Raw genomic sequence first — 24,795 nt, 5'->3', positions numbered from 1 at the left:
GTGTATGATGTTTGGTTCAGATAAGTTTCCTTTGTATATAAAACACATCTATTTACGGGAATATATCATATTGATGTTCAAGAGTTCACTGCTCTCCTGCCTACCGGCTTCCTACTTGTCCTGTGTGTAGGGGAGGTACTCCTTTTCTGACTGACAGGTCAAGTCAGTGACATAGTTGCACTACTGGCCCAAACTGTTCTCTCACCAGTACTCTAAGCAAAGGCAGCTTTGCCTGTGTATAATCAGAGCAATGTAGAGGTCTTGAATAGGGATGGGCGAACATGAGCGGTAAAGTTTGTGATCCGTACCAAAAAACCTTGGACCTCGAACATGGATTTCTCCAGGAAGTCCATGTTATTGTTCAGGTTTGGCAGCCCAAACAAAGAGTGTTGAAAGGCTTGAACAATGTTTAGTGTGCTCAATCACAGCCATGTCAATTATTGGCATGGCTGATATTGGAAAGCGCACATTGTGTAAAAAAAGACGTGCGGTCTTGTCTATTTTTTATAACGAGTCCAGGCAAAACCAAGAGCTGCGAGTTGCAGTCCTAGCTGTAAGCTTTATATTGCCTAGTTATCAAAAATAGAGTGGTCTCCATGTTGTTTTTGAAAATTATTTAAAAAATGTTAAAAATGGGTCTGCCCCACTTTTGATAACCAGCCAAGCAAAAGCAGACAGCTGGGGGCTAGTATACAGCTGGGGGCTAGTATTCTCAGACTTGGAAGGGGACATGGATATTGGCCCTCCCCAGCCTAAATATAGCAGCCCACATCCACTCCAAACAGGCGCATCAAAAAGATGCACCAATTCTAGTGCTTTGCCCAGCTCTTTCCACATGCCCCGATGCAGGGCTCATGTGTAATAACAACCGCACATGAGCCCCGGTATCGCGATGCCAGCACTAATGGAATGGTGCTGGCATGGAAGGTAAGTATAAGTGTTTTTATTTTAACGGGGGAAAACATTCAGATTGAGAAGGGGTTTTCCTAGTAATGAACAGCCTCTTTAACATCAAAAAATAAGAAAGATATTTTTTCAGACTAACATAGGAAAAATATATCTATGCACTATCTTTTAAATTTTTATTAGTCTTTTTATAGTTCATAGATGCTGCAATGCTAATTATGTCTATTTTTCTCAAATAATTAACTTTGTAAGTTTTAAACTTGGAAACCTGCAGTCACTTGTTTGGATTGTTAATTCATTAGAATTAATATGTTGCACTCACAAGCATGATTTAATTGGCTCGTACCCACAGCAGAGCTGGGGGCCGGCAATGGCAACACATCAGCATATGGGGAAGGGAGGTGTCAATTAATCTACAGTACCTCCCAGATGCTGCGGTCACTATTGACAATACCATCTAATTGGTTAATTGTCGGGATTACTCCATCAGTTACTGAATTCTGAATTTTAAGAGGCAATGTTTCTTAATATACTACATTAAATTTATTTGTTGTTTTTAGAGTAAACAGGCTCACCCTACTATGTTTCACAAACACGTCAGCCAGTAACCAGCGCCAGTCTGTTTCTGAGTTTATTAATCCCTACTTACGATATTAGTTAAAAACTACTTATTAGCACCCAAAACTCATTAATATACTATATGCTTATGTTTTGATTGCACTCATGTTCTTTGGTGCCCCCTTGATAATCAGTTCACGCCACCACTTGGACCTCTCTTTGTATCCTATTTTTCCATGTTCCTTTAGGGATGACAGTAAAGAATATTTTGCAGGGAATTAAACTAATTTATATTGTTCTTAGTTTCCTCAGCAATCTGATCTTACTATCCCAGTCATCATGAGCAAGTCAATTATGAAAAAAATCAAGAAAGAATCAATATGTTAGCTAGAAATGTACAGGTCTGAGTTACCTCCTTCCTTTGAGAAAAGTCTTTGAATATCAGATTCATTCATTTTTAACCCTAGAACGCGTACCTGGGGCCTCGCAGGCCTGCTAGGTTACTTGTTTTCTATTATCTGTAAAACTACATTAGTTAGAATTTTGAAACTCAAGGTAATCCTCAGGTATATAGTTGTTAGTAATATCCAGTTGTTCATATATTTTTATGTTATAGGCATCTCGTATAGCAACGCTTTTTTTGTGACTACCCCAGATTCACGTACCTGGGGCCTTTGAGGCCTGCTTTGGTTTACATGTACTCCTCAGTCTTTTTGTCTGTACTGTTGTTGGGGAAGAACTTATGACTCAGTCTTTATGACTATTGGTCGATGGCTGTTGCTGGGAAGAGTGTGGATTCTGCCTGACATGGTAATGTGATCCTGGAAGGGAGTTTCCCCTCACAGAGTAACGTGATTATGATGTCAGTACAGGTCCTTTAGTCCTAAATCCTAGTTGCTGGAGAGACTTTGGAGGAAGAAGTCAGCTTTCTTTGGTCTGTAACAAAGAACCTTTCTGAGCTCCAAAACCAGAGGCTTCTACTGCACTTACAAGAAAGTGATCTGTTGAAGGTAAGAGTAGGGGGGCTGTACTTTACCCTAAGCACACAAACACTAACAAAGTCTTAGCACACACAGTGTATAGTGCACAAGCCTGATTGTAATCTTTATTTTTTACTTTTCATTTTAGTTTACTCACATCTAAGATTACAATGGCACAGTCTACATCAAGGGGATTGACTGTCCAAGAAATTGAGGCGATTATTTTCAATAGTGATGAAGACAATGACATTTCTTTGTCGGATGAAGAGTATATTCACCAGCTAATGTATCAACTTCATCGTCCAGCGATTCCTCAGATGATGAAGAAGTAATGGATCCAGCAGAATGTGCAAGTAGAACATCTAAAACAAATGTTTTTTGGAACAGTACTGCTGTGGCTCACGCACGCACCCCATCACATAACATTATTAGAGTTCCTCAAGGAGCTGTCGAAATTTCCCAATTCATGTCCAAAAAAGATGTTTTCAGTAAATTTGTTTCAGATGATATTGCAGATGAGGTAGTTTTGTGTACGAATGTGGAAGGTAAACGTATTGCTTCGGAAAAAAAAAAAACTTGGAAAAATTTAACTAAAGAGGAACTATATGCCTATATTGGCCTTACTCTTCTGGCAGGGTCGACTAAATCATATGATGTGCCAATCAGAGAGTTATTTCTGTACCCATTTGCAGATCTACATTACAAATCCACTATGTCCGTAGATAGATTTGAGGCTATTCAGAGATGTATTCGTTTTGATGAAAAGAGAACTCGGCCTGTGAGGTTGGCAACCGATAAATTAGCGCCTATTAGCTATATATGGAATCTTTTTATCAAGAACTGTTACAAACTTTACAATTCTAGCGAATATGTGACAGTGGACGAACAACTTCTTGCCTTTAGGGGACGTTGCAAATTTATCCAATATATGCCCAGTAAGCCAGCTAAATACGGCATAAAAATTTTCTGGATGTGCGATTCAGCAACTTATTATGGGATGAATGGCATGATTTACTGTGGAAAAGAAGCTGATGCTCCAGTCCAGAAAGATCTATGTTCCAACATAGTGAAAACACTAGCTTTACCAATTTTCCATTCTGGAAAAAATATCACTATGGATAATTATTTTACTAATTTAGAACTGGCCAATTTTTTGCTTCAGAAACAACTAACACTTGTTGGTACAATGAGACCAAACCGCCGCGAAATTCCACCAATAATGAAGCACAATGCACAGCGACCAATCTACGAGAGTGTATTCGGTTTCTGCAATGAGGCAACAATGGTGTCCTATAAAGCCAAGAAAGAAAAATCTGTGATATTACTGAGCACAATGCATCACGATGAAAGTATTGACACCAATGACAGGAAACAAAAACCTGAAATTATACTTCATTATATTAAGACAAAAGGAGGTGTCGACAAGATGGACGAAATGATTACTGAATATTCGTGTAAAAGGCAGGCTAAACGTTGGCCTGTTGCACTTTTTTCCAATATCCTTGATGTGTCAGCCCTCAGTAGCTACAGTGGGGCAAAAAAGTATTTAGTCAGTCAGCAATAGTGCAAGTTCCACCACTTAAAAAGATGAGAGGCGTCTGTAATTTACATCATAGGTAGACCTCAACTATGGGAGACAAACTGAGGAAAAAAAATCCAGAAAATCACATTGTCTGTTTTTTTAACATTTTATTTGCATATTATGGTGGAAAATAAGTGTTTGGTCAGAAACAAACAATCAAGATTTCTGGCTCTCACAGACCTGTAACTTCTTCTTTAAGAGTCTCCTCTTTCCTCCACTCATTACCTGTAGTAATGGCACCTGTTTAAACTTGTTATCAGTATAAAAAGACACCCGTGCACACCCTCAAACAGTCTGACTCCAAACTCCACTATGGTGAAGACCAAAGAGCTGTCAAAGGACACCAGAAACAAAATTGTAGCCCTGCACCAGGCTGGGAAGACTGAATCTGCAATAGCCAACCAGCTTGGAGTGAAGAAATCAACAGTGGGAGCAATAATTAGAAAATGGAAGACATACAAGACCACTGATAATCTCCCTCGATCTGGGGCTCCACGCAAAATCCCACCCCGTGGGGTCAGAATGATCACAAGAACGGTGAGCATAAATCCCAGAACCACGCGGGGGGACCTAGTGAATGAACTGCAGAGAGCTGGGACCAATGTAACAAGGCCAACCATAAGTAGCACACTACGCCACCATGGACTCAGATCCTGCAGTGCCAGACGTGTCCCACTGCTTAAGCCAGTACATGTCCGGGCCCGTCTGAAGTTTGCTAGAGAGCATTTGGATGATCCAGAGGAGTTTTGGGAGAATGTCCTATGGTCCGATGAAACCAAACTGGAACTGTTTGGTAGAAACACAACTTGTCGTGTTTGGAGGAAAAAGAATACTGAGTTGCATCCATCAAACACCATACCTGTAAAGCATGGTGGTGGAAACATCATGCTTTGGGTCTGTTTCTCTGCAAAGGGGCCAGGACAACTGATCCGGGTACATGAAAGAATGAATGGGGCCATGTATCGTGAGATTTTGAGTGCAAACCTCCTTCCATCAGCAAGGGCATTGAAGATGAAACGTGGCTGGGTCTTTCAACATGACAATGATCCAAAGCACACCGCCAGGGCAACGAAGGAGTGGCTTCGTAAGAAGCATTTCAAGGTCCTGGAGTGGCCTAGCCAGTCTCCAGATCTCAACCCTATAGAAAACCTTTGGAGGGAGTTGAAAGTCCGTGTTGCCAAGCGAAAAGCCAAAAACATCACTGCTCTAGAGGAGATCTGCATGGAGGAATGGGCCAACATACCAACAACAGTGTGTGGCAACCTTGTGAAGACTTACAGAAAACGTTTGACCTCTGTCATTGCCAACAAAGGATATATTACAAAGTATTGAGATGAAATTTTGTTTCTGACCAAATACTTATTTTCCACCATAATATGCAAATAAAATGTTAAAAAAACAGACAATGTGATTTTCTGGATTTTTTTTCTCAGTTTGTCTCCCATAGTTGAGGTCTACCTATGATGTAAATTACAGACGCCTCTCATCTTTTTAAGTGGTGGAACTTGCACTATTGCTGACTGACTAAATACTTTTTTGCCCCACTGTATATTGTTTATTGTCAAACTAATCCAGAATTCCATGCCAACAGGAAGGACAATAGACGTATATTTTTGACAGAACTTTGTTATGAACTTTTGATGCCTACTATGCTAGAGAGAAGCAGCACAAAATGCTTATCAAGGCAAATTACAGAGGCAATGATCCGATGTGGAATATGCTTTCAGGAACAGCCAGAGCAAAGAGAAAAAAAAAGAAAGCGCTGCTATATTTGTCCAGCAAAGAAAGAAAGAAAATCGGAGCGTTTCTGTTCTACTTGCGGACAAAATGTATGCAGGGAACATTCTGAAGAAAAAATAATATGCAAGAATTGTCGGGGCAATATGTAAAGTGGAAAATAAATATTCCTGCACCAAGTTTGCTACAGACTTTATGTAAAAACTTTTTATAAGAAAAAATGTATCCATCATAAAAAATTGTACTGAGTGAATATATTGGGCGTGCCCGTTTAGTTACATTTTTGTTGTTTAATGTACATAATTTTTTTTTGGAATTATACACATCTTAGGCTATGTTCCAAGTAGCGCTGGGGTTCACCAGAATGGGATCCATAATGGATCTGACCTCCTGGTAACTCCAGCTAAGGCTGATGGAATGCCGGGATTCCACCAGCCTTAGCTGAGGTTACCAGGAGGTCAGATCCATTACGGATCCCCTCCTGGTGGACCCCAGCGCTAGTGGGAATGCATCCTTACTTTGCAAATTTAAAATAAACTTTGAAAAGTATTTTTATTTGAGTTATTCCATGTTATTTGCACACAGGCCTAAAAGGCCCCAGGTACGTGAATATGGGGTAGTCACAAAAAAAGCGTTGCTATACGAAATGCCTATAACATAAAAATATACGAACAACTGGAAATTACTAACAACTATATAGCTGAGGAATACCTAGAGTTTCAAAATTGTAACTAAAGTAGTTTTACAGAAAATAATAAAAAAGTAACCTGACAGGCCTGCGAGGCCCCAGGTACGCGTTCTACCAGCCTTAGCCGGGGTCACCAGGAGGTCAGATCCATTACGAAATCCCGTCTAGGCGGACCCCAGAGCTAGTGGGAATGCATGCTTACTTTTAAATAACTTTGAAAAAAATTTTTTTTGAGTTATTCCATGTTATTTGAAAACAGGCCTCAAAGGCCCCAGGTACGTAATAGTGTAGATTTCTATGGTCACGCATTCTAGGGTTAAAGGGATTTTCTATTGAAAAAAATATATTAAAATGTGTTTGAAACAGAAATATATACAATGTACTAGAATGCTTGAATTAAGAGAGGCAACTCAATCTCTAGATATAGGTCCTGGTAAATTCATTTCTAGTTTGGTTTGACACAGGAGAGAACTTCCTTTGTTGGCACATCACCATTGACATGTAAGATGAGGGCCGGTTGACTGCTTATCAATTACCGATACCTAGTAAATTCCCTGCATACATTGGATAAAACTGATATTGCTTTCTGGGTTGTGAAAATGGAGGTTTCAATTTGAGACAATTTTTGAAGGAATCTTACAAGGGAGTTTTGCATAACTCCTTAACCTCTTGCCAACCGCTACTGTACATATATAGAAGAGATGCCCATCACTACTTGAAGAGTATTTGAGTTTACTTACAGTGCAGGTGTCAGCTGTGTTTCACAGTCGGTATCTGAGAGTAACTGATGCAATCAGACATAAGCCCAATAAAAACTGTTTAATTGTGTAAATGCCACTGCTACACATGACTGTGACATTTAAAAGAATTGAACATAGATTATCTCCACTCTGATTCCCATAAAAGATGCAATTGCAAGGTGCCAATGCCTTATCATAGCAGTTGGAGGTCTATTTAAGCAGACATGTCTGCCATGCTAGAATTCATTTGAAGCCTAGCCTTGGCTGAGCTTCATTGGAGATTATCTCTTCACACAGATCTACTGACTAAAGACTAAAAAGTCTTTGATCTCAGGAAACAGCCTTTACAAATACCTGTCTGTATGTCCTGTTAACAGATACAGGGGTCAAAGAAGAGGTTGACATTCCAGATCCCCCATTGTGAATCAGAACAGAGGCATTCCTTTAGCATGGACCCTGCACCAAACATACATTGCACAGATGGTAATTTATTCAATTGGCTGCCATGTAATTTAGCAGAAATGGCTTCTCATGGCATCATAAATAACCGCAAACTCTTCTCAGAGGATGGTAAACCAGACAAATAGTTAAAATATTCTATCTTCATGAGACAACCCCTTTAGACCTGTTTCACATCCTCAGGCCCCCTTCACTCGGCCGCTTAAAAAATGTAAGTGTGAGACGGTCTGTTTTTACTACCCATGTGGTTTTCTGTGTGTGCCATCCATGTGACATATACCGGAATAGAATACAGAATAGAAATACAGATTTTTATGTGTTAAAGACGTGCAAAGAGATAGATAGATAGATAGATAGATAGATAGATAGATAGATAGATAGATAGATAGATAGATAGATAGATAGATAGATAGATTAAAATTTGATCACCCCTTCGCCTTTGTTTTTCAAAACTAAATAACCCCAAGTGTAATAACCTATCTTGGTAGTGCAGACCCCCCAGTCCTCTAATAACCTAGGTAGCTATTCTCTGCACCCGCTCTAGTTCAGCTATGTCTTTCTTATACACTGGAGACCAGAACTGTACACGGTATTCTAAGTGTGGTCGAACTAGTGACTTGTATAGAGCTAAAATTATGTTCTCCTCATGAGCATCTATGCCTTTTTTAATGCATCCCATTATTTTATTTGCCTTTCTTGCAGCTGCCTGACACTGGCCACTAAATGTGAGTTTGTCATCCACCCATACACCCAGGTCTTTTTCATTGACGGTTTTTCCCAGTGTTTTACATAGTTATACATCTTATTACTTCTGCCCAAGTCCATGATCTTACATTTATCCCCATTAAAGCTCATTTGCCATTTATCAGCCCAAGCTTCCAGTTTACCTAAATCTTCCTGTAATATAAAATTGTCCTCCTCTGTATTGATTACCCTGCAGAGTTTAGTGTCATCTGCAAATATTGAAATTCTGCTCTGTATGCCCCCTACAAGGTCATTAATAAATATGTTAAAAAGAAGAGGGCCCAATACTGACCCCTGGTGTACCCCACTGCTAACCGAGACCCAGTCTGAGTGTGCTCCATTAATATCCACCCTTTGTTTCCTACCCCTGACCCAGCTTTTAACCCACTTACACATATGTTCCCCTATCCCCATTATTCTCATTTTATGTACCAACCTTTTGTGTGGCACCGTACCAAAGGCTTTTGAAAAGTCCATATACACTACATCCACTGGGTTCCCTTGGTCCAGTCCGTAATTACCTCTTCACAGAAATTGATGAGATTAGTCTGACAGGAACGGTTCCTAGTAAACCCGTGCTGATACTGGGTCATGAGGTTATTCCTCTTCAGATATTCCAGCATAGCATCTCTTAGAATACCCCCCAGGATTTTACCCACAGTAGAGGTTAAGCTTACTGGCCTATAATTTCGAGTATAGTTTTTGTCCCCTTTTTGAATATTGGCACCACATTTGCTATACGCCAGTCCTGTGGTACAGACCCTGTTATTATGGAGTCTTTAAAGATTAAAAATAATGGTCTATCAATGACTGTACTTAATTCCTGCAGTACTCGGGGGTGTATCCCATCCGGGCCCGGAGATTTGTCAATTTTAGTGATTTTTAGACACCGACGTACTTCCTGCTGGGTTAAGCAGGTGACATTTAATGGGGAATTTTTGTTATCACTGATCATATTGTCTGCCATGGAATTTTCTTGTATAAAAACTGATGAAAAAAGTCATTTAGCATATTGGCCTTTTCCTCATCCTCATCCACCATTTCACCCAGACTATTTTTAAGGGGGCCAACACTATCATTTTTTAGTTTCCTACTATTTATGTAGTTAAAGAATATTTGGGATTATTTTTACTCTCTCTGCCAATGAGTCTCTCTGTCTCAATCTTAGCTGCCTTGATTTGCTTTTTACAGAATTTATTTAATTTTCTGTATTTATTTAATGCCTCATCACTACCTACTTCCTTTAATTCTCTAAATGCTTTCTTTTTGTCACTTATTGCGCCCCTTACAGTTTATTTAGTCATATTGGTTTCCTCCTATTTCTAGTATGTTTATTACCATACGGTATATACTGTGCACAGGTCCTATCCAGGATGCTAATAAACGTCTCCCATTTTCTTTGTGTATTTTTATGCCTCAGGATATTGTCCCAGTTAATTGCACCAAGATCCTCTCTCATCCGTTGGAAATTTGCCCTCCTGAAGTTTAGTGTCCTTGCAACCCCTCTACTACACATCTTATTAAAGGATACATGAAAACTTATTATTTTGTGATCACTATTCCCCAAGTAACCCCCAATCCTTATGTTTGATATGCGGTCTGGCCTGTTGGTTTATATTAGGTCTAGCAGTGCCCCCCTTCTTGTTGGGTCCTGAACCAGTTGTAAAAGGTAATAGTCTCTCATAGTTGTCAAAAACCGATTACCTTTGCTGGAACTGCAGGTTTCTGTTCCCCAATCTATTTCAGGGAAGTTGAAGTCCCCCATAATAATGACTTCTCCTTGAGTCGCAGCATCATCTATTTTCTTTACGAGGATATTCTCCATTGCTTCCATTATTCTTGGAGACTTATAAATAACACCGATCAGCAATTTATTATATTTTCCCCCTCCCCTTATCTCCACCCACAGGGATTCTACATTTTCATTAGAATCACCTATATTATCACGCAGGATGGGTTTTAAGGATGATTTTGCATATAGACACACACCTCCCCCTCGCTTATCTGTACGGTCATTTCTGAACAGGCTATAGCCCTGCAAGTTAACAGCCCAGTCATGGCTCTCATCCAGCCATGTTTCAGATATCCCCATCATGTCATAATTATGCTAATTCTATCTATCTATCTATCTATCCGTCTGCTGTTCATATCTATACAGGCTCATGGACTTGTATTTGTCTTTGTCATCTGTGCTGCTGGAAACAAATGGACGTCTACATATAAATCACGTGGACATGTGCGCAGCCCCATAGGCTATAATGAGTATGTGTGGATACGCATCTCCAGTAACTGTAAAAACGAATGCCACATGCACCTGAAACAAATACGTGTGAAGGGGGCCTTACTGTACTCTTTGCTGAGCACTGTGTCTGTGTTCTCATCTAAGTCACTTTAAAATGGAATTAATCCGATTCTCCCAACTGAGCTTGAATTGGGCCATTCACTATAAAAATACACTTTTTATTCCATCTTTTTGAGGAGAACAAAAAACGGATATTTTTGTGGGTGATGTAGATGGAAATCCCAGCTTGGTGATCACCGTAGAGCACAGTAACAAAATGGCCTTTTGATGTAATTTGTAAGTTAATGTAAGTTTTTTTTGCATATAGAACAATACACTATAGTAAACTATCAGGGACAGGAGAGAAAATGTAGGTGAAGATGTATTTCACTCGCAGAATTACAGTAACTTGATGGCATACATCCCTTTCCATCTGTTTCCATTCATGTCTAATTACATAAATCCCCTTTAAGGTATCATAAAGGAAGCTAAAAAGTCTTTTGCAGTTTCCAGAAAAATATGGAAGGTTGTGAGGGTCTCAGGGAATGCTTTGTTAAGAATGAATTAACCAGGTCTGCTATCCTTATGGGCTGCCATCTATCCATTAACATCAGTAGCTCATGGCCTGGTTTACTCTTCTCCGGAGGCAGATAAAGAGAAGGCAGCATTAGCAGTAGAGGGAATGGAAACCTCTTCAGAACAATATGTTTCTCCCAGTTCCATCAAAACTTCATTATCGCTCTGAAAATAAGATGACAAGCCTTGCTGTGCGTATGTTTTTTGTATAGCTAATTGTAATTCATTGGCCGAGACGGAGGATGAAAAATAACCTGTGTGTATTTGGCTTCTTTTTTTTCCAGTGGAAGATAATAGCCTGTCACTCAAAGCAAAGGTATCGCTACAAGATTTGGTCAGTGGAGAGTTTGCAATCCACGATACGGAGGCTAAATGGATAAATGGTAAGTGTAATGCCACGCTGCGGAACTTTGTCTATCAATCTTTCTATTAGTTTTTCCAAGTAGATAATGAAAGCGGCTTTATTATATCCTTGGCTAATAACCCCATGCATTAAGATTGATGGACTTTTCTGGATGATGCAGTGCCTATTATTTGATATACTCCAAGTTTCATTTTTTTCCTTTGTCTTTTCATGTTAACCTGTTTGTCTTCGCGACTGATGGAAGAAAGAGAGAAAAGTAAAGTACTAAAAATAAAAATAAATGCATTAAATGCATCTAGCTGTGAAAGGAAGCTGGGGCATCCATTCACCCAGGGATGGCCAAAATAGTGTCCGGTGTCCTTTTGGCATATTTTAAGTCAAAACGTGTTGGGACACTTTTGTTTTGCTCTACAGGAAAGTGTAGTCTTCTGTTCTTTCCTATACAGAAGAATAATGTAAAATAAATTTTAGGATGAGATATACATTTTGTTTTACAATGAGTCAATGGTATTCTCAGCCTAAAGATAAAGTTTGGAGAATTCTCATGACCTTTACCTTATAAATCTCTAAAGCAAGGAAGAACTTAAATGTTAATGGGAACCTGTTAGCTGACCATGGTGAGCATAGTGTGGACAGCATGTATCACTGGTTGCGTGATCACAGCTATGTATGTTTGTCACTAAATCTCTGTGGTATTTCAGACAGAAACATACTTTTAATAGCCGCCGGGGATTGTGCCGCATGGATGACTAGTCAGTTGATGTGATATCATGATTTCCAAGAGCCGTTCTCATCGCTACCTGGTGGGTGGGGACTTTCTTACCTACATGTCATTACTCCTCTGAAGCTCGGTGTACGCTTCCAGGTTTCAAAGGCACATGTCTCATATCCAGATGCAAAGAAGACAGCTGAGGCCTACGGAGGAGCATAAGATCAGCTACTGGAACAGATAATTTTGGCTTCCAGACATGCGCAGTACGCCTCTGAACCCGGGAAGTCGGGAAGCGTTAACCTGACTTCACAAGAGCAAAGATTTGCAGAGAGCAGGTGATGACTCTGGCTTTTGCAAATCATTTTATCACACCCAAGGGAACGTTATCTCATGGTAAGTGGGAAAACTAGTGTGGGGAAACAAATGCCCCATTGACTGGTCAAAATGAAATTTGCATTTTAAAATTAGATTGTAAAAAGACTGTTTTTAAACACCTGTTTGTGTCAAACACAGTAAAGAGCTTGTTAGGCAGGGTATTTAGAAAGGAAAATTCAAATGCTAGTGGGTTAGAGGGCATGGGAGGCCTGTCCCGTTCCCTTTAAGCTTGAGGCCACCTGTGTCCATGATTCCTTCTATATCATTCGTAAAACAGTAATTCATATGTGTCAAAGGGTGTAGAAAATGGTGCAACCTTAGATGAAAATATGAACTAAAATAAGTGTGCAATTACAGTAATTACACAGCATATGGATATTAATATAACTACAGGTTCTGACTGCACAAATTGTGTTTGCAGTCTGTTACCATGGAGCCAGGACTACTTGCAAAACTTTTTCTTTTTCTTTTTAGAAACATTGGAAAATTGAAAAAAGAATGTTTGGAATATTTACATACAGGAAAGATATATATCATGGTTCGGTGTTAGCCAGTGGATAGAAAAATATTTTGAAGGTTGATACCTTTTAATGGCTAGCTGAAAAGATGGTAACAAATTGCAAGCTTTTGAGACTACTCCGGTCCCTTCATCAGGCATAGACTAATACAAATTCTGAAGAATCACATATTTATGCACAATACAGCCAGAAAAAATCAAAAAGCAGCATGATATAGATGCTGAGACCCTGATTACAGTGATATGTCACTTGCTGGTCTGCATGCTGTTATTTTGATACAATCATTGGTTTCTCTGCTTCAGTTATAGCAGTGCTCAGAATATTCAGCTGTGTATAACTCCACCCACACCAATGATTTGCAGCTCTCTTTGCACACTGTATGTTGACCGAAAACTGACAATCAGTGGTTACACAACGGAGCTGACTAGAAGGCACAAAACACGTAGTTCTGTAGTGGTAATCTCCTGCTGATAAAACACAGACACAGCCTAGTAAGTAACACATTTCAGGAATCAGGGTCTCAGTCACTTTAACATGCTGCTCTCAGATTATTTAGCAAAAATCTGCTGACGAACACTTTTTAAAGAAAATTGCCTGTATACAAAATATAATATGGAACCAAAAATCTGTCATAGGAAATCTGATCTGGATAAGGGATGGTCTTTTCAACTAGATGATCTTGTAAATGTGATCAAAAAAAAGTTTTCCAGTTTAAGCAAGCTGAAACAAAAAAGATTTCTTAAAATAAATGCTTGCCCTTTCAGACAAGTCACCAATTGTCGGTCATGGATTATCTTCGACATTTTCTGTCGAGGAGAGGTTATAATTTTACTATTGGAGCAATCATTTACCACTGAGCAGTAAAGTGAAACTAACCATTAAATCACTGTAATAAAGAGTAAACGCCTGTGTGAGGTATTTAATCAAACGTTATGGTAATGAAATTGTTCTGCCCTTTTCATCACACCCAATCCCTTTGTACATACTGTGCTATTTTTTTCCATTGCTTTGAGTTTCCCCACTTGTGTTTGATATGGATATTAAATCCCGCCTAGCACAATGCTGCAAGTGCTCGGCACAGTTTCCTTGGCTGACTATTATTATTTTATTGCTTTATTTCTTTTGTTGCCATGAAAAGAAAAGATAATCAAGTGTTGGCCAAATTCAATTCCTATATAAATAGATATATACATATACCTAATGCTTTGTCTCGTCTGTTCATCTGCCATGATACACTGTGTTTTCAATTTTGGTTTTGTATCAGTTCAAGGTGTTTTCTGTTATCTTTCTGATATCTGGTTGAGCCCTTGGAGCTTATGGGTTTGATTTGAATAGCTGTTCTATTCTTTTTCATTATTTCATTAGCTCATTCCATATAAATGGTCTTTTGCCTTTGGAATCTCTCGTCTTTCGCAGCTTCTCTGCATTTAATTAGACCTTTGCCACTTTTTTCTTTCATTCGGCGTGACAGCATCCGCTGCCATCATGACATTGATCGTGTTTATGTTTCCCCCTCAAATTCTTTTTAGAGCGGTGGTTTTCTTCACGGCCTGTTGTTTGCTATTGTGTAAGCATTGTAACTTCTCCAATGATCCATCTTACTTTGTCAGTTTTGGTACTGTACGTGTCGGATGATTTATATGTCTTTTAGACGTGTTTCCTACCTACCGCTTCCTTATTACACAGTTCGTTTTCTAGCTCCGCTAATTTAATGGATGAGCTGTTTGTTTGATAGGTAATGATGTCATGTAGCCTTTGATCTCCTTGTTTAGTTCTTAAGTGTTTTGTAGGTATTTAATGACCTGAAATGATAGTCAACCTATTACTCTAATCTTCTCTTTTTAAAGAGATGGTGTAATCAGAAATGATTTATTGTATGATTGAATTTTTACCTGAAACTGTTTTTCTTAAGAATCTTTGTTGTTGTTTTTTTAATAATCCAGTTTATTGGACATTGGAGAAGCCAAACTTTTGTTTTCAAATCATTCCGGTTTGCTACTGGAAAGATTTGTAGAGTAAGACAGCAATCATTGTTCTATATTACTCTTCTCTGTTGGCCATCGTTCTAGAATGCAGCCAAGCACAAAATTGTAGATAAGAAGAAAAGTGGAAAGTGGATGAAAGAAAACATGGTCCTATGGATACACATCCCTGTGCATTGCATACATATAGAGCCACAGTCAACTCCCTCATTCCGTCGAAAACAAAAAGGTAAAAAAAAAGTAAAGGTTTGAGAAATATGGATGGAAACATAAAAACTTTATTATGTCTACTTGTTATAAATCACAAAGTGAGTCAGTTGAAAAGCTGACATGTTACCACCATCCAACAGTCTTAGTCATAACAGTTATGACTAAGACCAGAGGATATAAAATGTATGTAAAATACAGGTGCTAAAAAGCTATGCAAGAATGAGGATACAAGAAAAAGAAGGAAAGCTGAACAGCAAGTCAAAGTGTACATCCAATATTTAATGAATAAGCCTGATTTACTTAATCGAAAAATGACGCTGACAAACAATACAGGACAATTAAAAACAATTTCAAATATATGAGTAATGATGGGGGATGGATATAATAATCCAGAGAAATCCCCAAAACATCAGGCACAAATAGGTATAAGTAATAATATCCCCATGATTGAACAAAAATATGTATGTAAGAAATAAAGAAAAGGCCCAGGTACAGGTAAATAAATAGGGTAAAGTACAGATCAAGTCATAAAATGAACAAATTATCAGGGAATATAGGTAACAGCATAAAGTAATGATTTCAGCAAATGCAGTGCAAAGATAGAAAATACAAAATATAACATGCAGGTTAAGCGCCAATGCAACAATGCAAATAGTTAACATCGGAGGACTATGCAAAGGTAAGATAAAGTACCTGATGGAAGAAGCCCCAAGCTTATCGCTACCACACTGTAGCTTCATCGGGGGTATTCTGGCAGATGTCAGAAAAGTATTATACAGTGAAGGAAATAAGTATTTGATCCCTTGCTGATTTTGTAAGTTTGCCCACTGGCAAAGACAGAAACAGTCTATAGTTTTAAAGGTAGGTTAATTTTAACATTGAGAGATAGAATATAAAAAATAAAATCCAGAACATCACATTGTATAAATTATATCAATTTATGTGCATTTTACAGTGAGAAAGAAGTATTCGATCCATCTGGCAACCAAAACTTAATACTTGGTGGCAAAACCCTTGTTGGCAAGCACAGCAGTCAGGCACTTTTTGGAGTTGATGATGAGGTTTGTGCACATGTCAGGACAGAGGAATTTTGGTCAACTCCTCTTTGCAGATCACTGAATATAACACGTAAGATAACTTACACCATAGTCCTGAGCACGTGGCCGACACATTGGTGAAGTGTTGGCCAAGGATCACGGAGATATCTCCGGAAACACAACATCGCATATGCAGGAACCATGAGTGACGTGTTCATGCGTTTCATGACAAGGAAGTCAAATTTACATTCCACAGTGGGGGAGATACATTAATGAGTCCCACATCATGCGTTTCACAGTAAGGAAGTCAGTTATGCGCCTCATAGTGGAAGAGATATTTAAAGGGGTCACAAATCATGGAGAATATACTGTACATCAAAGGGTAATGCATGATGGTATAAGTAATACATGATGAAAAGATAATATATGATAAAATGAACATGCTGCCAAAACAATCAATGTAATAAGTACGATCATTTTATATGTCAAAGAAAAAAGAAAAAAAAGCAGAGCTGCACAGCCGTACATCCCAGAGCCAACCACACATCCGTGGTGTGATAGGAGAGCCCGACTTCAGAGCGAAGGTGCTCGCATGAAAACAAGTGAAAACTCCATGAAGATGAGTAGAAAATGTGGCAGCACTCACCAGTCTTCGTGTGGTCCAAGTCCTTTGTTAAGATACGTAAAACAACAACATTTTCACGGCTTGGGGGAGTGGAAACAAAAAGGAGGTGAGCAGGGAGTGACGACGGCCGTTTCGCGCTAACAACAGCGCTTCTAAGGGTCCTGTATCTTCATGTCATATGTCTTATTACAATCCATACTTAATTAAAAAACAAAGAAAAATGTAATAAAATAAATATATAAATTATAAACTAAAAAAGTAAGAAAAAAACAAAGTGCAGGGGCAAGTGTGAGAAAATATGAGTATAAATAAAAAAAATAGTAATAACAAAGATATAGAAAAAAAAAATAATAAGCATGTCAAACAAATACAGACATTTAAAATGAAGCGTATATATATTCAATAATGTACAGTATGTGAATAAAAATCCACACAAACAAAAATATATAATATACAGAATAAAATAAATGATAAATAAAGTTGACAAGAGTTAACTAAGATCATTGCATGCTAGAAATGCATCTGCTTATCTTTTGCCCCATTAAGGGATTTTTTTAACATGAAGTCATAATAAAGTAAGAATTAATTTCACAGTCACATTTGTCAAACCTTTACTTTTTAGAAACAACATGTTTAACATTGCGCCGCCAACATCAACGTTCTAGAATGATGACAACACAGGATCAGAAGAGTAATACAGAACAATGAATGTTCTCTTGCTATAGAAATCTTTTCAGTCGCAGATCAGAATGAAATCATTTAAGACCGGGGCTTCTTAACCAATAATTGTATCTTTGTGATATTCCATAGAGCTATAATTTCACTGTAATGAAAACAACAGGAGTTTGGGTTTTCGAACGTACGATAAACTGGATTATTTTAGATTTTTTTTATAATATTCTCATCATTTATGATGCATAGTGCTGTGATAAAAGTAAAGCTTTCAAAGGAAATACATATACACTTAAGTAGCATATAATACACTTATTCACATGGAGCAGCATCTCTTGCAGGTTTAGCCCTAGGTTGCATATATTGTATTTAACATCTTTTATGGGCTATTTTCAGCTAGCATCAAGGGGATCTGTCACCAGGTTCATGCTGCCTTCTCTGAGGGTGGCGTAAAGTAGTGGCAAAGAGGCTGATTTCTTTAAGGGGTCTCATAATTTTTTTGTATATAGATTTTATGTACAGCATATGGATACATTGCCCAGATAAATAATGCACACTATATTCGTTTCCTATATATGTCATACTGTGCGCTTAATGAGCCAATTGGTGCCAGAACATTAGTCCACCCAAATGGAGACATGTAGCCTTATACTTCTATATTGTGCTTGATTGAGCCCCTATTATGCTAACGAAGCAACACTTTGCCAGACATAGAACCAAAGAGATGTTCTGCTCTGCTAGTGCGCAAAGAATGCCGTACCTATTTCAATACTTTACTTGTGTAAATCCTAACTTTGCCCATGCATACCAAATAATCTTCAGAGACAGAGGATTACATTTATAAAAAATGGCAAAACTTGCACCAAAAATGTGTCAAATGTTGCACTTTACACAGTGTATTCCTATTCTCTTGGATGAGAAGGTGGAGAAAAAAAATCCTCCATCTTTCTCCATTCAGTCAGTTTGTGAAAATCGAATTGGATTGCACTCAGATCTCATTCTACTGCAGTCCAATTTTTCCCTGGACTAATTGACTTGCATTGCGGAGTACCATTCGAAGATCAGATGCAAATCGAGAGTCTGTCTGAGGAAACAAATCGTACATATGCACAGGCCCATAGAATAATATTGGTCTGAGTGCAATCCAATGTTTTGTCGGATTACAGTGGGACCCAAAATACGGTCACCTTCACAAGCCCTTAGGATAAGTCATCAATGTCAGATCAGTGGTGGTGAGACACCTGACACCTACACCAATCAGCTGTTCCCACCACAGCTGGATGTGATCAGTTGTGAATCACAAGTCTGTCAACTGCATAGTGGCCTCAGTGGGTACTGCAGATTGAGCCTTATTAATTTTTCCTATTCCTTTACTGCTCAAAAAAATAAAGGGAACACTTAAACAACAGAATATAATTCCAAGTAAATCAAACTTCTGTGAAATCAAACTGTCCACTTAGGAAGCAGCACTGACAATCAATTTCACATGCTGTTGTGCAAATGGAATAGACAACAGATGCAAATTATTGGCAATCATCAAGCCACTCTCAATAAAGGAATGGTTTTGCAGGTGGGGCCCACAGACCACATTACATGCATCAATACTTTCTGGCTGGTGTTTTGGTCACTTTTGAATGTTGGTTGTGCTCTCACACTCGTGGTAGCATGAGACAGACTCTACAACCCACACAAGTGACTCAGGTAGTGCAGCTCATCCAGGATGGCACATCAATGCGAGCTGTGGCAAGAAGGTTTGCTGTATCTGTCAGCGTAGTGTCCAGAGGCTAGAGGAGCTACCAGGGGACAGACAAGAACACCAGGAGACATGGAGGGGGCCGTAGGAGGGCAACAACCCAGCACAGGACCGCTATCTCAGCCTTTGTGCAAGGAGGAACAGGATGAGCACTGCCAGAGCCCTGCAAAGTGACCTCCAGAAGGCCACAAATGTGCATGTGTCTGCACAAATGGCTAGAAACCGACTCCATGAGCATGGTCTGAGTGCCCGATGTCCACAGATGGGGGTTGTGCTCACATCCCAACACCGTGCAGGATGCTTGGCATTTGCCATAGAACAACAGGATTGGCAAATTCGCCACTGGCACCCTGTGCTCTTCACAGATGAAAGCAGATTCACACTGACCACATGTGACAGGCGTGACAGAGTCTGGAGATGCCGTAGAGAGCGATCTGCTGCCTGCAACATCCTTCAGCATGACCGGTTTAGCAGTGGGTCAGTAATGGTGTGGGGTGGCATTTCTTTGGAGGGCCGCACAGCCCTCCATGTGCTCGCCAGGGGTAGCCTGACTGCTATTAGGAACTGAGATGAGACCATATGCTGGTGCGGTTGGCCCTGGGTTCCTCCTAATGCAGGACAATGCCAGACCTCATGTGGCTGAAGTGTGTCAGCAGTTCCTACAAGATGAAGGCATCGAAGCTATGGGCTGGCCCACCCATTCCCCAGACCTGAATCCGATTGAACACATCTGGAACATCATGTCTCGCACCATCCACCTAAGACACGCTGCACCACAGACTGTCCAGGAGTTGGCAGATGCTTTAGTCCAGGTCTGGGAGGAGATCCCTCAGGAGACCATCCGCTGCCTCATCAGGAGCATGCCCAGGCATTGTAGGGAGGTCATACAGGCACATGGAGGTTACACACTACTGAGCATCATTTCCTTGTCTTGAGACATTTCCACTGAAGTTGGATCAGCCTGTAAGTTCATTTTCCACTTTGATTTTGAGCATCATTCCAACTCCAGACCTCCGTGGAATATTAGTTGTGATTTACAATGATAATTTTTAGGTTTTATTGTTCTCAGCACATTTCACTATGTAATGAATAAAGATTTACAACTGAAATATTTCATTCAGTGATATCTAGGATGTGGGATTTTAGTGTTCCCTTTATTTTTCTGAGCAGTGTATAATAGTTTTATAAAAAAATGCAATCACAAATATATTGTACTTCAAACCTATAGTTGAAAGAAGTTGTTCAGTCCTTATTTATTGATAGACTAGGTCTTCAATATCAGAACAGTGGGGTTCTCAAACCCTGCATTCTCAATAAAGCTGTGCAGTGAAGCTCCATTAAATGTTTACATGCAGCCAACACAAGAGCTGCTCTAGAGAATAGGAACTGTTCTACAGTACCTGGCAGTGGGAACTACTGCACAGTCCAGCTCAAAGTTTACATCCGATTGTCACCTGACCTACACAAGTTGAACGGGGGGAATGTTGGTATCCCTCCTAAGTAAAGCTCATCCATATCTTGTGACTTGACTACCCCTATATTATTGCCCCCTTTTCTATTCATTTTTAAGTTTATGACTAACGATGAAAAAAGGTCCCGAAGGAATGTCCAATGTTCAAATAAAGAAAAATATTTATTGTGCAATACATAAACCATAAGGAGGGGTGGGAATCAAAATACCAATATATATTAGTTATAATATTCATTGGCCACACTATATTGATTAGCAATTACTGCCCCCTTTTCTTTAGTATTTTGTTTCCCATCCCTCCTTTATTTGAACATTGGACATTCCTTCCGGTCGTTTTTTCATCGTTAGTGATTCTAATTTCTGATTTGTCCACTTGCATTGTCCATTTGTGCACTGATGATATTGATAGTCTGGATTTATTGTTGATTTTATCATTCATTTCACCATCTCAATCTATGTACACTTTGCTTTGGAATTTTGTTGGATTTTTAAATTTATAACTAGGTAATAAACATGGTGTAATAAAGGGTATGCATCAATGACAGATATGCTTACAATGAAATGTTGCAATTTGCACTAATTTTGTTAAAATCTATGATAAATATTTCCTAGATTGTCCAGTTATTGCAATCACAACATGCAACACATTTCATAGATTATTGGGAATGAAAGCATTGCCTATTCATTGCCTACAGCCACCAGGTAAAACAAGAGATATTGTGTGGAATTTAGCAATATGATTTGCAGGACCTTGGTCCAATGTACATGCCAGTGGTCCATAGCTGTGACACAAGAGGACTGCAAAGTACTTACTTCTTCTGCCATCCCTTTCTGATTTATAAGCCCATGCAACGTCATGCAACCCTTACTAATCAGAAGAGGGGGGCAGATGCCACAGTTCGTAGGAGGTATGACTACTGGCGTAGACGCTGGACTAGAGTCATGAGGATCTTTTTGGCTCAACGTTAATACTGATAATATAATAATAAGAAATTATGTTAGTGGTTTGCTAATTTCTTTTTTAAAAAGTGGATATATCTGTTCCTTAAAATGCTGTGAACTTCTCACCCGCAGAAGCTCTCGTTATATTTTATTCTACGACCGCGATGTCTTAAATTGCAGTAGTCAATATGTTTTCATCAGCCATATATAACTGACAATCTGCTTCTATTAAGCGCCGAGCCAATAAACTTATTGTGAGACGGTCGGACTTAGGAGATATGAATTTGGTTTATTTCTTCTTGTTTAGTAAACAGACATTTATAGATCTTTATCCTAACGTGTTAAAAGGCCTCACATCTCACCAATGTTTTACTGTCAAGTAACGCAATTCATCTTGTTTTAGAAAAACGGATTATTATCTTTTCCAACTTGGCAAATAAAGTCGTGAATAAACAAGGAAGAAACGACTGCAGTAAAATTGCAAGCAGCAAACAAGACTTTCTAACCCATTTTAAAAAGCCGTCCCAACATCTACATGGATTCAATGTCTACAGTCTGTGCCAGTAAATGTCTGACACCTCTTACCTGCAGTGGGCAGATGTTATTGCCAGATAACTCACCATCTGGAATAGAAATGATCACACATGAGTTAGGTGACAGCTATCTTGTGAATGAAGAGCTTTACTCAAGCACAGTGACAAATTATTACTTTTTTATACATAATTAGTGACTTCCAAGTAGGTCAGACAATTATGACTACTGGAAAATGTAAAATTCTTGCAGTAATTAAATCCAAATTTCATGACCATCAGGCTATGCAATGATGACCTTAATTTAACCTTCTTAGAGCCTGGTGAAGTTGGTCATCCACGCAACAAAAATTGAGACGGCACATCACTTTCTGCTGTTTGTTCAGCTATTACAAGGTTTTCTGTGTTGTAATCTGAAAAGCTGCTTATAAAGGGTCCTGACTGCTGATTTCAGTTGCTAAACGAGCCCCATTTTCAGTTATAGCTGATACGTACAGTGAGAAGAGGGCCGGCACAGCTATTGGAAAGAGCAAATAGACAGTCCCCTCAGCACACAGCTCCGGTCATATTGTAACGTGACGCGGGGCAGTAGCCGTGGCCGCAGTACTTGTTCTTCACATTCCGACTCGCTACATCAAAATGGGGGTCCTGGCTGGATGCGTGGACTTTAGTTATGTTGGCACCTCTGTCCTTGCAGACTGCATGATGCTGGTGACTTTGGCTGGTCAGGACCAGATGTTATAAGGTTCAATGAGGGAAACCACCACTTAAAAAAAAACTGTATTTGAGGAAGAGTATGTACAGTGGATAGTGGGTGCAAATCTTCATGGACATTTTTCTTTACACAAGGATCATCTTCATACACATTTGTCTTTTTTCCTACCTAAACTCACTTGGTTCTATCTCAGTCAGTTCCTCTGCCATCATTGCAACCCAGCACAATGCTTTGGGAGCTTCCCGTGTCCCCAATAATGGCACTAGAGTACAGTAAGTGAGAGTACTATTTCTCAACCCGCAGTTCCACATCTTTTTCCCCTTATGGCAGCTACTTATGCCACTATGCCCATTACTTAGCTTCTCTATTTGCCAATGGCTTGGGATTACCACACAGGGCATGCTCTTCTTCTCCCATTCCTTGCTATGATTTGTCCTGTTACCTCTTTGGCTTGCAAACTAGGGATTGTCCCGCTAAACTTCCTGTCCTAGATCCCTTAACCGGAGAATCACTCACTGCTTCTATCAGTTTTCCTTGTCTCAACTTTGGATCACAGTATACATTGCTTTGGTCTCCTCTCACTTGAGTGACTTCCACTTCATGCGGCTCTACTCACTAGTCAGACCATAGGTCTGCCTTATCTGTTTTCCTGACAGGAAACTCTCTCTGTCCCTTCACTTTAGGCCGTCACACTCTGGGCTATTCACAAATATTAACCTTAACTGTTCGTAATAACTCCTACTGCTGGGCAGACTACAACTTTATTACTAATAATAACAAATGTCACTAAAAACATCACACATTCAAAAGCATTATAACAATACACGTGTCTTCAAGTGGGAATGTGGGCAAAACTTCCACCTTCATACACTATGACAGCACAGAAAACCCTGTAAAGATATGTTCACATGCAGCATTTTTTACGCAAATTTTAAATTGCTTTTAACTACACCAGCAAGAGGTTTGAGATTTCAGAAAGCTCATGCACACGCTTGCATTTTTATTTTTGCTGACTGAATTTGAGAACTGCAACGTTTTAAAAATCTGCAGCATGTCAATTCTTTTTTTTGCATTTTGCAGCATTTTTTCACCCATATAAAGCAAGGATAAAGTTAAAAAACACTGCAAAAACTGTATTAAACCTACATTGTCGACAAAGCATCATATAAGTCGAGCCCCAAAAAATGCTGCAAAACGTAACAAAAAATTGCAGCGAAAATGTTAAAAAATGGGTTTTGAATGCAGGGTTTTTACTGCCAAGGGAGCAGGTTTTGGCTGCAGGAAAACTCTAAAAATTGCTGTGTGTAAATAAAGCCTAAGGTGTCAGACACATGCCAAAAATGGACCTTCCATCTGTAGATCAGGGCATCTTTGTTATATAAGGAAATGAGAAGGTTGTGTAACATAACTTAATTTTTTGTTGCAATGAGCTAGTTATTTGAGAGAATAATGAAAAGTGAAAAAAATCTGAATTAACACATATATGTTTATGTTTAAAGGAATAATTTTAGTTAATTATTGCTGAATTTAGTTGGTGCAGGACTTGCACACTCATCCACAGATTGGATTTGCATTATGTTTGGATTTGTTTGTGACTGTCTTAGATGCCGTAAGTAAAGCCAACTTTCTAAATATCAT

At 39.1% G+C, this 24,795-nt stretch overlaps 1 protein-coding gene across 3 annotated transcripts in view; it reads left to right on the top strand.

The window, feature by feature from the left end:
- The window catches only part of DPP6 (dipeptidyl peptidase like 6), a 1,887,605-nt gene that overhangs the window by 1,379,753 nt on the left and 483,057 nt on the right, over positions 1–24,795 (top strand). For all 3 annotated transcript variants that reach the window (XM_069729746.1, XM_069729744.1, XM_069729745.1), the window contains exon 3: positions 11,536–11,634. In XM_069729746.1, the coding sequence (XP_069585847.1) occupies positions 11,536–11,634 (99 nt within the window). The remainder of the gene's footprint in view (positions 1–11,535; positions 11,635–24,795) is intronic.

The sequence above is a fragment of the Ranitomeya imitator genome, chromosome 6 (assembly GCF_032444005.1).
Source record: "Ranitomeya imitator isolate aRanImi1 chromosome 6, aRanImi1.pri, whole genome shotgun sequence".
NCBI lineage: Eukaryota > Metazoa > Chordata > Amphibia > Anura > Dendrobatidae > Ranitomeya > Ranitomeya imitator.
Note: the sequence above shows the minus strand (reverse complement) of the source record. Positions and strands in the feature narration are given on the sequence as shown.